Raw genomic sequence first — 13,330 nt, forward strand, 5'->3', positions numbered from 1 at the left:
TCCAATATTTGTCATCCATAGCTCACTCATAAGAACCAGAGTCCAAGCCAACATTCATCTGAGATTTTTTTAAATTTTCATTGAACTCATTCATGATATCAAACAGTCAGGAGGACTTCTTACCTTCATGGCGGCAGTTATATTCTGTTCTGCAGCTGCTGGAAGTGAATTCTGGCCTGATATAACCTGTAAGTAGAAGAAAAATACAGTGTTATGAACGTTTCTATTGCCGTGGCTGAAAACTGAGATAGAGGATTCAAAAATAGCATCTACCAGGAAAGGAATAAAACTATAGTAAATATTAATGAGTGCTACACATAAATTCAGACAGACACAAACAGTCTGGCAGGTTTGTACTGAAGGTCAGACTCTATTTTAAGGCCCTTTACATGCACACTGTGGCTCAGACTTTTTATATAGCAGTTGGTGGAAGATAAAGAACTGATCCCACTCTAGGCAGATTTGCAACAAAAGAGTCCGGCGTTAACATTAGATGTCTTTGGCCTCATGCACACGGCCGTTGTGTTGGTCCGCATCTGAGCCGCCATTTTGGCGGTTCGGATGCGGACCCATTCACTTCAATGGGGCCGCAAAGGATGCGGACAGCACTCCATGTGCTGTCCGCATCCGTTGCTCCGTTCCGTGGCCCCGCAAAAAAAAAATATAACGTCCTATTCTTGTCCGCTCTTTGCGGACAAGAATAGGCATTTATATTAAAGGCTGTCCGTGCCGTTCTGCAAATTGCGGAACGCGCATGGATGCCATCCGTGTTTTGCGGACCACAAAACAAACCACGGTCATGTGCATGAGGCCTTTGCCACATGGTGGCTCAGTGGTTAGCACCGGGGTCCTAGGTTTAACTCTGTCTGGGCGACATCTGCATAGAGTTTGTATGTTATCCTTGAGCTTAACATTGCTTTGCTCCCACACACCAAAGGAATCTAGAATGTGAGCCCCAGTCTTGATAAGAGAGTAGCAACAATAGCTTTGATACTTACCAAGTTCCCTACTTTGTTTTGTTTTTTCCTACTTGATACCATTTCCCTTCCCCCCCCCCCTTTTCCTTTCTAAATATTTTTGTGTATATACCGAACAATTATGATTGGTATAAGCAGAACTAACTGGCGCAACATAAACAGTTGGCACAATAGTACAGATTTCAATGTACCCATAAAATATGTCTGAAAATATTGGTTTAATACGTGAACTGAACATTTATGAATATTAGACAACGAAACAGCTGTATAGGATAACATTTTTCTTCAATAAAATGAGAGTAAACATAGAATGTGAACCCCACTGGGGACAGAAAGTGATGATGTCTGTAAAGCACTTCAGAATATGCCAGCGCTTTATAAGCAAGAGAAATAAATAATAAATGCTATGCTCGTATACAGCTATTGGTTTTAACCCCTTCACGCAACATCATGTACATGTACATGGGGGAATGTGGTGCCTCACCGCATCCCCACGTGCATGTACGTGATCGGCTTTCACTGTCAGCGCAGGGAGCGAAGCGCTGAAAGTGTGCTGGGGTTGCTAGGCAACCAGAGACGCCAGCGGGAACTGCATCGGAGCTCTGACCCGCTCGCGATCGCTGTGATTGGTCCAATACTGCAGAGGGACCAATCGCAGCGCATCGGGGCAGGTAAGGGGGGGTTAGGGAGCGACTATGTGCTTCTCCTTCTCTGATCGTCCCAATTCCTGTCAGGGAAGCAATCAGAGAAGGAGAGAGTGTGAAAAGCTGCTGTACATTAATACCTACCAGATCGAATTAACCCCTTTTGTGCCGAAAAGCTGCTTCTGTGCCCCAGTCAGTGACACAGATCAGTTCTGTGCCTCATCAACAGCCTGTCATCTGTAGTCAGTTCTGTGACTCATCCCCTGCCTCATATATAATTAACCCCTTCAGTACCGATTTGCCACTCTTCTGTGCCTGATTTGCCCCAGTCAGTGAGATTAGTCCTTTCCAGTCCTGTCATCATCACCTCATCCAGACACCTGTCACTACTGTCCGTCCGTTAAGACAACTGTCTGCCCGTCAAGACACCTGTCACTCCAGTCTGTCCATCCATCAAGACACCTGTCCGTCCATTTAGACACCTATCACTCCAGCCTGTCCGTCCATTTAGACACCTGTCATTCCAGCCTGTCCGTCCATCAAGACACCTGTCAGTCCAGCCTGTCCGTCCATCAAGACACCTGTCAGTCCAGCCTGTCCGTCCATCAAGACACCTGTCAGTCCAGCCTGTTCGTCCGTCAAGACACCTGTCAGTCCAGCCTGTCCGTCCATCAAGACACCTGTCAGTCCAGCCTGTTCGTCCGTCAAGACACCTGTCACTCAAGTCTGTCCATCCATCAAGACACCTGTCACTCCAGTTTGTCCGTTCAATAAAGACACCTGCCTGTCTGTCCCTCAAGTCACCTGTCACACACTCCCAAGTTACACAAAAAAAAAATAACCGTCCATAGGTGTGCCATCCTCCTGTGTGTATATACTCGTGTCCTGTGCTTGAGTGGCACCATTCTGTAAAATATAAGTCTCTTATGCCCCATGTGGCTTTGTGCCACCTAATACTGTAAAATAATACATTAATTAACCCCTTTTCTGCCCCAGTAAGGATATTGGCACTACTCTGTGCCCCATACTAGACCCCTGGCTCATCGCCAGCCATCTGTGCTACCTGTGACACCTGTCAATAATTTCCAAGTGACTCGGGGAGTTTTTATCCTATCCTAAAGGATATACAGTATTTTAGCCTGCTGTTCTATTTTTTTTTTTTTTTTAAATATATAAAAAAAAGACAAAAAAAAAATCTACGTTAGTTTACAGTTTAAAATGACTAAACGGCTTTTCACTGCCGATGAGGCATATGCCGTACTTTTTGAGGACACTGACTCCAACAGTGGAGATGAATTGACATTTTTAGTTTCATCTTCTCCCTCGTAGGCGTCCTAGGGGTAGTGCGCAGTCGCAGCCCCATACAAGTGACTCTTCATGGATCCCCGCAGATAACTATGTGCCCCAGGTGCCTGAATTTACAGCCACTCCAGGCGTCAATGTAGATACAACAGGTTTCAGTGAAATACATTTTTTCCAATTATTCTTCACTGATGACCTAATTAACTTGATGGTGGAACAAACAAATATATATGCAGAGCAATTTATTGCCTCCCATCCAGACAGTTATCTCTCAAGGCCCCGCAAATGGACCCCTACTAACACGACTGAAATGCAAAGGTTTTGAGGACTTCTCCCAAGCATGGGCATTATAAAAAAAAAAACAATACGTTCGTATTGGAACAAAGATATTTTATATCACACCCCTCTTCACTGTCTTGCCATGCCCCGGGCCTGTTTCCAAGCTCTTCTAAGATTCCTACACTTCAGCAATAATAATGAATGCCAACCCCCAAGCGACCCCAGTTATGACAGACTCTTTAAAATTAGGCCAGTGGTTGACCACTACAATTCCAAATTTGGTCAAGTATATACCCCCCAAAAATGTCTCTCAGTGGATGAATCATTGGTCCACTTCAAAGGCCGATTACATTTCCGCCAGTACCTGCCCAATAAAAGGGCTAGGTATGGCGTGAAGTTGTATAAGGCCTGTGAAAGTGTATCCAGGTATACACTGCACTTTCGTATTTACGAGGGAAAAGATTCCAAAATTGAGCCACCCGATTGTCCCCCGGTTCTAGGTATAAGTGGGAAGATAGTATGGGATTTAGTCCACCCCCTGCTGGACCACGGATACATCTGTATTTGGACAACTTTTACAATAGTGTCCCTCTCCTGAAGTGCCTTGCTGCCAGAGGCATAGGCACATGTGGCACAATTAGAAGAAATCAAAAACGGGTCCCTAAATATTTTATAGACCAGACAGTGCGTCGTGGTGAAAGCAGGGCTGTTTGCTCAGAAAATTTGATGCTGCTAAAATACAAGGACAAACGGGATGTTCTTGTGTTGACTACCATCCATGCAGATCAGTCCACCCCAGTCCCAGTCCGAGGAAACACAGAGCAGAACAACAAGCCTGTGTGTATCCAGGATTACAACAAGTTCATGGGTGGAGTGGATCTTTCAGACCAGGTACTACAGCCCTACAGTGCCTTAAGAAAATCTAAGGTGTGGTACAAAAAATTAGCTGTGTACCTAACCCAAGTGTCACTATAGAATGCCTTTGTCATCCACAGAACAGCTGGTCATGGGGGGACCTTCTTGGAATTTCAGGAAAAAATAATAAAAAAAATAGATTTTTGGCGTTCAGGAAGGAGAGGGCAGTTTTTCATCCAGCAGTGCTTCTGGGGTATCAAGAATAATACGTGGGCAGCATTTCCCTGGAGTACTTCCCGCCACAGAAAAAAAAAAGGCGACCCCAAAAAAGGTGTCGAGTTTGCTCGGTTAAAGGGATTAGGAAAGACACCACTCACTACTGTCAGACCTGCCCCTCTAAACCGGGCCTCTGCATTGGAGAGTGCTTTCAAGTTTATCATACCTCCACTGATATCCATTAAGTCCATTTCACTAATTTCTTAATTAATCCATGGCAAGACATTTTCAGTTGAGCATTTTTCCATTTGGCTCCCCCCCCCCCAACCAAAAAAATTTTTTTTTAATAAAAACCTTAAAAATTCCCATCATACCCCTGAATGAATACATTGAAAGGTGTCATTTTATTAAATGAGGCAATTCTTCGATTTCCTTTTATGTTCTGGCACCCCTAGAGCATAGTTTTTGCAGTTTTTGCCTCAGGGTGTCTTCAAATGCGACATGGTGCTTGAAAATTATTCCAGCGAAATCTGCCTTCCAAAAGCCACACAGTGTTCCTCTCATTCTGAGTCCCGCTGTGCCCCCATATAGATCTTTATGACCACATATGGGGTGTTTCTGTAAACTTAAGAATCAGGGTAACAAATATTAAGGTTTATTTTGCTGTTAACCCATGCTGGGTTGCAAGAGAAATGCATCTAAATGGAAAAATCTGCAAAAAAAGTGAAATTTTAAAAATTCACCTCCATATTGCATTAATTCTGGTTGAACACTTAAAGGGTTAACAACGTTTGTAAAATTCTTTTTGAATACCTTGATGGGTGTAGTTTCTAAAATGGGGTCATTTTTGGGTAGTTTCTATTATATAACCCTGGTCCTTAACCCCTTAAGGACTCAGCCCTATTTCACCTTAAGAACTTGGCCATTTTTTACAAATCTGACCAGTGTCACTTTAAGTGCTGATAACTTTAAAACGCTTTGACTTATCCAGGACGTTCTGAGACTGTTTTTTCATCACATATTGTACTTCATGACACTGCTAAAATTGGGTCAAAAAAGTAAATTTTTTTGCATAAAAAATACCATATTTACCAATAATTTTGAAAAAATTGCAAATTTCTAAGTTTCAGTTTCTCTACTTCTGTAATACATAGTAATACCCCCAAAAATTGTGATGACTTTACATTCCCCATATGTCTACTTCATGTTTGTAGCATTTTGGGAATGATATTTTATTTTTTGGGGATGTTACAAGGCTTAGAAGTTTAGAAGCAAATCTTGAAATTTTTCAGAAATTTACAAAAAAAACTATTTTTAGGGACCACTACAGGTCTGAAGTTACTTTGCGAGGCTTACATAATAGAAACCGCCCCAAAATAACCCTATTCTATAAACTACACCCCTCAAGGTATTCAAAACTGATTTTACAAACTTTGTTAACCCTTTAGGTGTTGCACAAGAGTTATTGGCAAATGGGGATGAAATTTAAGAATTTCATTTTTTTGCCAAATTTTCAATTTTAACCCATTTTTTCCACTAACAAAGCAAGGGTTAACAGCTAAAGAAGACTGTATCTTTATTGCCCTGACTCTGCCATTTACAGAAACACCCCATATGTGGCTGTAAACTACTGTACGGGCACACAGTAGGGCGTAGAGTGCAAGGTGCGCCGTTTGGTTTTTGGAAGCCAGATTTTGCTGGACTGTTTTTTTTACACCATGTCCCATTTGAAGCCCCCCTGATGCACCCCTAGAGTAGAAACTCCATAAAAGTGACCCCACCTAAGAAACTACACCCCTCAAGGTATTCAAAACTGATTTTACAAACTTTGTTAACCCTTTAGGTATTGCACAAGATTTAATGGAAAATAGAGATACAATTTCAAAATTTCACTTTTTTGGCAGATTTTCCATTTTAATATTTTTTTTCCAGTTACAAAGCAAGGGTTAACAGCCAAACAAAACTCATTATTTATGGCCCTGATTCTGTAGTTTACAGAAACACCCCATATGTGGTCGTAAACCGCTGTACGGGCACACGGCAGGGCGCAGAAGGAAAGGAATGCCATACGGTTTTTGGAAGGCAGATTTTGCTGGACTGTTTTTTTTGACACCATGTCCCATTTGAAGCCCCCCTGATGCACCCCTAGAGTAGAAACTCCAAAAAAGTGACCCCATTTTAGAAACTACGGGATAGGGTGGCAGTTTTGTTGGTACTAGTTTAGGGTACATATGATTTTTGGTTGCTTTATATTACACTTTTTTGTGCGGCAAGATAACAAGAAATAGATTTTTTTGGCACGTTTTTTTTTTTTGTTATTTACAACATTCATCTGACAGGTTAGATCATGTGGTCATTTTATAGAGCAGGTTGTCAGAGACGCGGCGATACCTAATATGTATCCAATTTTTTTTATTTATGTAAGTTTTACACAATGATTTCATTTTTAAAACAAAAAAAATGTTTTAGTGTCTCCATAGTCTAAGAGCCATAGTTTTTTTAGTTTTTGGGCGATTATCTTAAGTATGAGATGACGGGATGAGATGACGGTTTGATTGGCACTATTTTGGGGTGCATGTGACTTTTTGATCGCTTGCTATTACACTTTTTGTGACGTAAGATGACAAAAAATTGCTTTTTTTTACACCTTTTTTTTTTTTTTTTTTTTACGGTGGTCACCTGAGGGGTTAGGTCATGTGATATTTTTATAGAGCCAGTCGATACGGACGCGGCGATACCTAATATGTATACTTTTTTTTATTTATTTAAGTTTTACACAATGATTTCATTTTTGAAACAAAAAAAATCATGTTTTAGTGTTTCCATAGTCTAAGAGCCATAGTTTTTTCAGTTTTTGGGCGATTATCTTGGGTAGGGTATGATTTTTGCGGGATGAGATGACGGTTTCATGGGTACTATTTTGGCGTACATGCGAATTTTTTGATCACTTTTATTACCTTTTTTGGGAAGTAAGGTGGGCAAAATTTAAATTTCCTAATAGTTTTTATTTTTTTGGCGTTCACCGTGCGGGGAAAGTAACATGACCGTTTTATAGATCAGGTCGTTACGGACGCGGCGATACCAAACATGTGTAGGGAATTTTATTTTTTTCATTTTTAATCAGTGATAAATGTGTTTTTTGATTTTTACTTTTTTTTCCCTTTTTTTTCACTTTTTTTCTCTTTTTTTTTTGACCCAGACCCACTTGGTTCTTGAAGATCCAGTGGGTCTGATGTCTGTATAATACAGTACAGTACACCATATAGTGTTTTGTACTGTATTTTACTTACACTTTGTCTGAACAGATCTATGCCTTTCGCACAGATCTGTTCAGCACCATGGACAGCAGGATGCCTGAGACGGCGTCCTGTTGCCATGGGAACCTTCCCCGTCTGCTCAGTAGTGGTCAGAACTTCGCAGACAGGGAAGGGTAAGGACGGGGCTCTCTCCCTCTCCAACGGGGTGCAAAGGCACAGCAGCCCCCCCGATGGGAGAGGGAGGGAGCTCGCTCTTACTGTTAACTTTTTCCATACAGGGGTCCGTACAGAAAGGGTTAAACGGCTGACATCTGCACAGATGTCAGCAGTTTATACCAGGGTGTCAGCAATGTGCTGGCACCCTGGTATACCCACTAACCACCAACGATTATTCAAGGGAGGCGCACCTGCCTGCCGCACCTCCCGCACCGCCCACAACCCCCCCCCCCCTGCACCACCCACCGGCAAAAAATCATGCAGGGGGGCAGGAAAATCGATATTTTAGGGACACTAAAGTTTCTGATCAGAAACTGCAGAAAGCGCAGCAAACCGCAGGTCTGAATTGACCTGCGGTTTGCGGCGATCGCCGATACGGGGGGGGGGGTCACATGCATTGGCGTTGTGACAGGATGCCGACTGAATGGTTGCAGCCGGCATCCTGTTCCGATTAACCCCTGCAGCGCCGGCATAACGATTTAAACTTAGGACGTACCGGTACGCCCTGAGTCCTTAAGGACTCGGGAAATAGGGCGTACCGGTACGCCCTGCGTCCTTAAGGGGTTAAAAAGTGGGTTTTGGAAATGTTCTGAAAAATTTAAAAATTTGCTTCTAAACTTCTAAGCCTTCTAACATGCCAAAAAAAAAAAAAAAAACATTTACGAAATGATGCAAACATGAAGTAGACATATGGTAAATGTAAAGTAATAACTATTTTGTAAGTTACCACTGTCTGTCAGAGAACCAGAGAAATTCAAATTTAGAAAATTGCAAATTTTTCCAAATTTTCTGTAAATTTGGGCATTTTTTTTATAAATAAAGGTGAAACATATTGACTCAAATTTACCACTAACATGAAGTACAATATGTCACTAGAAAACAATCTCAGAATCGCTTATATAAGTAAAAGCGTTCCAGAGTTATTACCACATAAAGATTAGCAAAATGTGCCTTGGTCCTTATGGTGAAAACTAGCTTGGTCTTGAAGGGGTTAATATGTTGCTGGATGAAAATGACAGGCACCACAGAAGGCTTTATTTTTCTGAATACAGAGGGAAAGGGTTGGGTTGTCATTTGGGTCGTCAATACCAAAATGGCAGTACGTAGCTCTGAGGATAAACATTTTGCCATTTCACTCTTGGCAACAATAGTACAAAGACTTTCATGTGAATTTTATCAAAGTTTTCAGTGATGTCTACATGCTATATAACTTGTAAGGTAGTAATAAAATACTAAAAAGCACACAAAATGTGAATTCACTAATTTCAGGATCATTGTCAACTTGGCTTACTGTAAGTCAAATACAAAAGTAGAACATCAGAAAATATAAACCGCACTTTGATAAATAGGAACCATCTGCACTGCAAATTCTGCTCTTAATCTCATTTCAGATAATTAGCTGAATGAGGTGAAACCAATTCACAAATTTAGTGAAAAAGAGGACTTTGCAATTGGAAAATAAAAAAATAAAATCAGTCTCTATCATATACTGTATATATACAGGGAGTGCAGAATTATTAGGCAAATGAGTATTTTGACCACATCATCCTCTTTATGCATGTTGTCTTACTCCAAGCTGTATAGGCTCGAAAGCCTACTACCAATTAAACATATTAGGTAATGTGCATCTCTGTAATGAGAAGGGGTGTGGTCTAATGACATCAACACCCTATATTAGGTGTGCATAATTATTAGGCAACTTCCTTTCCTTTGGCAAAATGGGTCAAAAGAAGGACTTGACAGGCTCAGAAAAGTAAAAAATAGTGAGATATCTTGCAGAGGGATGCAGCACTCTTAAAATTGCAAAGCTTCTGAAGCGTGATCATCGAACAATCAAGCGTTTCATTCAAAATAGTCAACAGGGTCGCAAGAAGCGTGTGGAAAAACCAAGGCGCAAAATAACTGCCCATGAACTGAGAAAAGTAAAGCGTGCAGCTGCCAAGATGCCACTTGCCACCAGTTTGGCCATATTTCAGAGCTGCAACATCACTGGAGTGCCCAAAAGCACAAGGTGTGCAATACTCAGAGACATGGCCAAGGTAAGAAAGGCTGAAAGACGACCACTACTGAACAAGACACACAAGCTGAAACGTGAAGACTGGGCCAAGAAATATCTCAAGACTGATTTTTCTAAGGTTTTATGGACTGATGAAATGAGAGTGAGTCTTGATGGGCCAGATGGATGGGCCCGTGGCTGGATTGGTAAAGGGCAGAGAGCTCCAGTCCGACTCAGACGCCAGCAAGGTGGAGGTTGAGTACTGGTTTGGGCTGGTATCATCAAAGATGAGCTTGTGGGGCCTTTTCGGGTTGAGGATGGAGTCAAGCTCAACTCCCAGTCCTACTGCCAGTTTCTAGAAGACACCTTCTTCAAGCAGTGGTACAGGAAGAAGTCTGCATCCTTCAAGAAAAACATGATTTTCATGCAGGACAATGCTCCATCACACGCGTCCAAGTACTCCACAGCGTGGCTGGCAAGAAAGGGTATAAAAGAAGAAAATCTAATAACATGGCCTCCTTGTTCACCTGATCTGAACCCCATTGAGAACCTGTGGTCCATCATCAAATGTGAGATTTACAAGGAGGGAAAACAGTACACCTCTCTGAACAGTGTCTGGGAGGCTGTGGTTGCTGCTGCACGCAATGTTGATGGTGAACAGATCAAAACACTGACAGAATCCATGGATGGCAGGCTTTTGAGTGTCCTTGCAAAGAAAGGTGGCTATATTGGTCACTGATTTGTTTTTGTTTTGTTTTTGAATGTCAGAAATGTATATTTGTGAATGTTGAGATGTTATATTGGTTTCACTGGTAAAAATAAATAATTGAAATGGGTATATATTTGTTTTTTGTTAAGTTGCCTAATAATTATGCACAGTAATAGTCACCTGCACACACAGATATCCCCCTAAAATAGCTAAAACTAAAAACAAACTAAAAACTACTTCCAAAAATATTCAGCTTTGATATTAATGAGTTTTTTGGGTTCATTGAGAACATGGTTGTTGTTCAATAATAAAATTAATCCTCAAAAATACAACTTGCCTAATAATTCTGCAGTCCCTGTATATATATATATATATATATATATATATATATATTTATATATATATATACACACTAACCTAAAGAATTATTAGGAACACCATACTAATACAGTGTTGGACCCCTTTTGCCTTCAGAACTGCCTTAATTCTATGTGGCATTGATTCAACAAGGTGCTGATAGCATTCTTTAGAAATGTTGGCCCATATTGATAGGATAGCATCTTGCAGTTGATGGAGATTTGAGGGATGCACATCCAGGGCCCGAAGCTCCCGTTTCACCACATCCCAAAGATGCTCTATTGGGTTGAGATCTGGTGACTGTGGGGGCCATTTTAGTACAGTGAACTCATTGTCATGTTCAAGAAACCAATTTGAAATGATTCGAGCTTTGTGACATGGTGCATTATCCTGCTGGAAGTAGCCATCAGAGGATGGGTACATGGTGGTCATGAAGGGATGGACATGGTCAAAAACAATGCTCAGGTAGCCCGTGGCATTTAAACGATGCCCAATTGGCACTAAGGGGCCTAAAGTGTGCCCAGAAAACATCCCCCACACCATTACACCACCACCACCACCAGCCTGCACAGTGGTAACAAGGCATGATGGATACATGTTCTCATTCTATTTACGCCAAATTCGGACTCTACCATTTGAATGTCTCAACAGAAATCGAGACTCATCAGACCAGGCAACATTTTTCCAGTCTTCAACAGTCCAATTTTGGTGAGCTCGTGCAAATTGTAGTCTCTTTTTCCTATTTGTAGTGGAGATGAGTGGTACCCGGTGGGGTCTTCTGCTGTTGTAGCCCATCCGCCTCAAGGTTGTGCATGTTGTGGCTTCACAAATGCTTTGCTGCATACCTCGGTTGTAACGAGTGGTTATTTCAGTCAACGTTGCTCTTCTATCAGCTTGAATCAGTCGGCTCATTCTCCTCTGACCTCTAGCATCCACAAGGCATTTTTGCCCACAGGACTGCCGCATACTGGATGTTTTTCCCTTTTCACACCATTCTTTGTAAACCCTAGAAATGGTTGTGCGTGAAAATCCCAGTAACTGAGCAGATTGTGAAATACTCTGACCGGCCCGTCTGGCACCAACAACCATGCCACGCTCAAAATTGCTTAAATCACCTTTCTTTCCCATTCTGACATTCAGTTTGGAGTTCAGAAGATTGTCTTGACCAGGACCACCCCCCTAAATGCATTGAAGCAACTGCCATGTGATTGGTTGACTAGATAATTGCATTAATGAGAAATAGAACAGGTGTTCCTAATAATTCTTTAGGTGAGTGTATATATATATACAGTTGCAAGAAAAAGTATGTGAACCCTTTGGAATTATATGGATTTCTGCACAAATTGGTCATAAAATGTGATCTGATCTTCATCTAAGTCACAACAATAGACAATCACAGTCTGCTTAAACTAATAACACACAAAGAATTAAATGTTACCATGTTTTTATTAAACACACCATGTAAACATTCACAGTGCAGGTGGAAAAAGTATGTGAATCCCTAGACAAATGACCTCTCCAAGAGCTAATTGGAGTGAGGTGTCAGTCAACTGGAGTCCAATCAATAAGATGAGATTGGAGGTGTTGGTTACAGCTGCCCTGCCCTATAAAAAACACAAACCAGTTCTGGGTTTGCTTTTCACAAGAAGCATTGCCTGATGTGAATGATGCCTCGCACAAAAGAGCTCTCAGAAGACCTACGATTAAGAATTGTTGACTTGCAAAAAGCTGGAAAGGGTTATAAAAGTATCTCCAAAAGCCTTGCTGTTCATAAGTCCAAGGTTAGACAAACTGTCTATAAATGGAGAAAGTTCAGCACTGCTGCTACTCTCCCTAGGAGTGGCCGTCCTGTAAAGATGACTGCAAGAGCACAGCGCAGACTGCTCAATGAGGTGAAGAAGAATCCTAGAGTGTCAGCTAAAGACTTACAAAAGTCTCTGGCATATGCTAACATCCCTGTTAGCGAATCTACGATACGTAAAACACTAAACAAGAATGGATTTCATGGGAGGATACCACAGTGGACGCCACTGCTGTCCAAAAAAACATTGCTGCACGTTTACAGTTTGCACAAGAGCACCTGAATGTTCCACAGCAGTACTGGCAAAATATTCTGTGGACAGATGAAACCAAAGTTGAGTTGTTTGGAAGAAACACACAACACTATGTGTGGAGAAAAAGAGGCACAGCACACCAACATCAAAACCTCATCCCAACTGTGAAGTATGGTGGTGGGGGCATAATGGTTTGGGGCTGCTTTGCTGCGTCAGGGCCTGGACGGATTGCTATCATCGAAGGAAAAATGAATTCCCAAGTTTCTCAAGACATTTTGCAGGAGAACTTAAGGCCATCTGTCCACCAGCTGAAGCTCAACAGAAGATGGGTGTTGCTACAGGACAACGACCCAAAGAATAGAAGTAAATCAACAACAGAATGGCTTAAACAGAAGAAAATACGCCTTCTGGAGTGGCCCAGTTAGACTCCTGACCTCAACCCGATTGAGATGCTGTGGCATGACCTCA

At 41.7% G+C, this 13,330-nt stretch overlaps 1 protein-coding gene across 4 annotated transcripts in view; it reads right to left on the reverse strand.

Moving 5' to 3' along the window:
* Positions 1-13,330, reverse strand: part of COG5 (component of oligomeric golgi complex 5) — a 413,671-nt gene that overhangs the window by 49,364 nt on the left and 350,977 nt on the right. For all 4 annotated transcript variants that reach the window (XM_040412854.1, XM_040412847.1, XM_040412840.1 and 1 more), the window contains one exon: positions 124-186. In XM_040412854.1, the coding sequence (XP_040268788.1) occupies positions 124-186 (63 nt within the window). The remainder of the gene's footprint in view (positions 1-123; positions 187-13,330) is intronic.

This window comes from Bufo bufo, chromosome 1 (genome assembly GCF_905171765.1).
Source record: "Bufo bufo chromosome 1, aBufBuf1.1, whole genome shotgun sequence".
Lineage (NCBI taxonomy): Eukaryota > Metazoa > Chordata > Amphibia > Anura > Bufonidae > Bufo > Bufo bufo.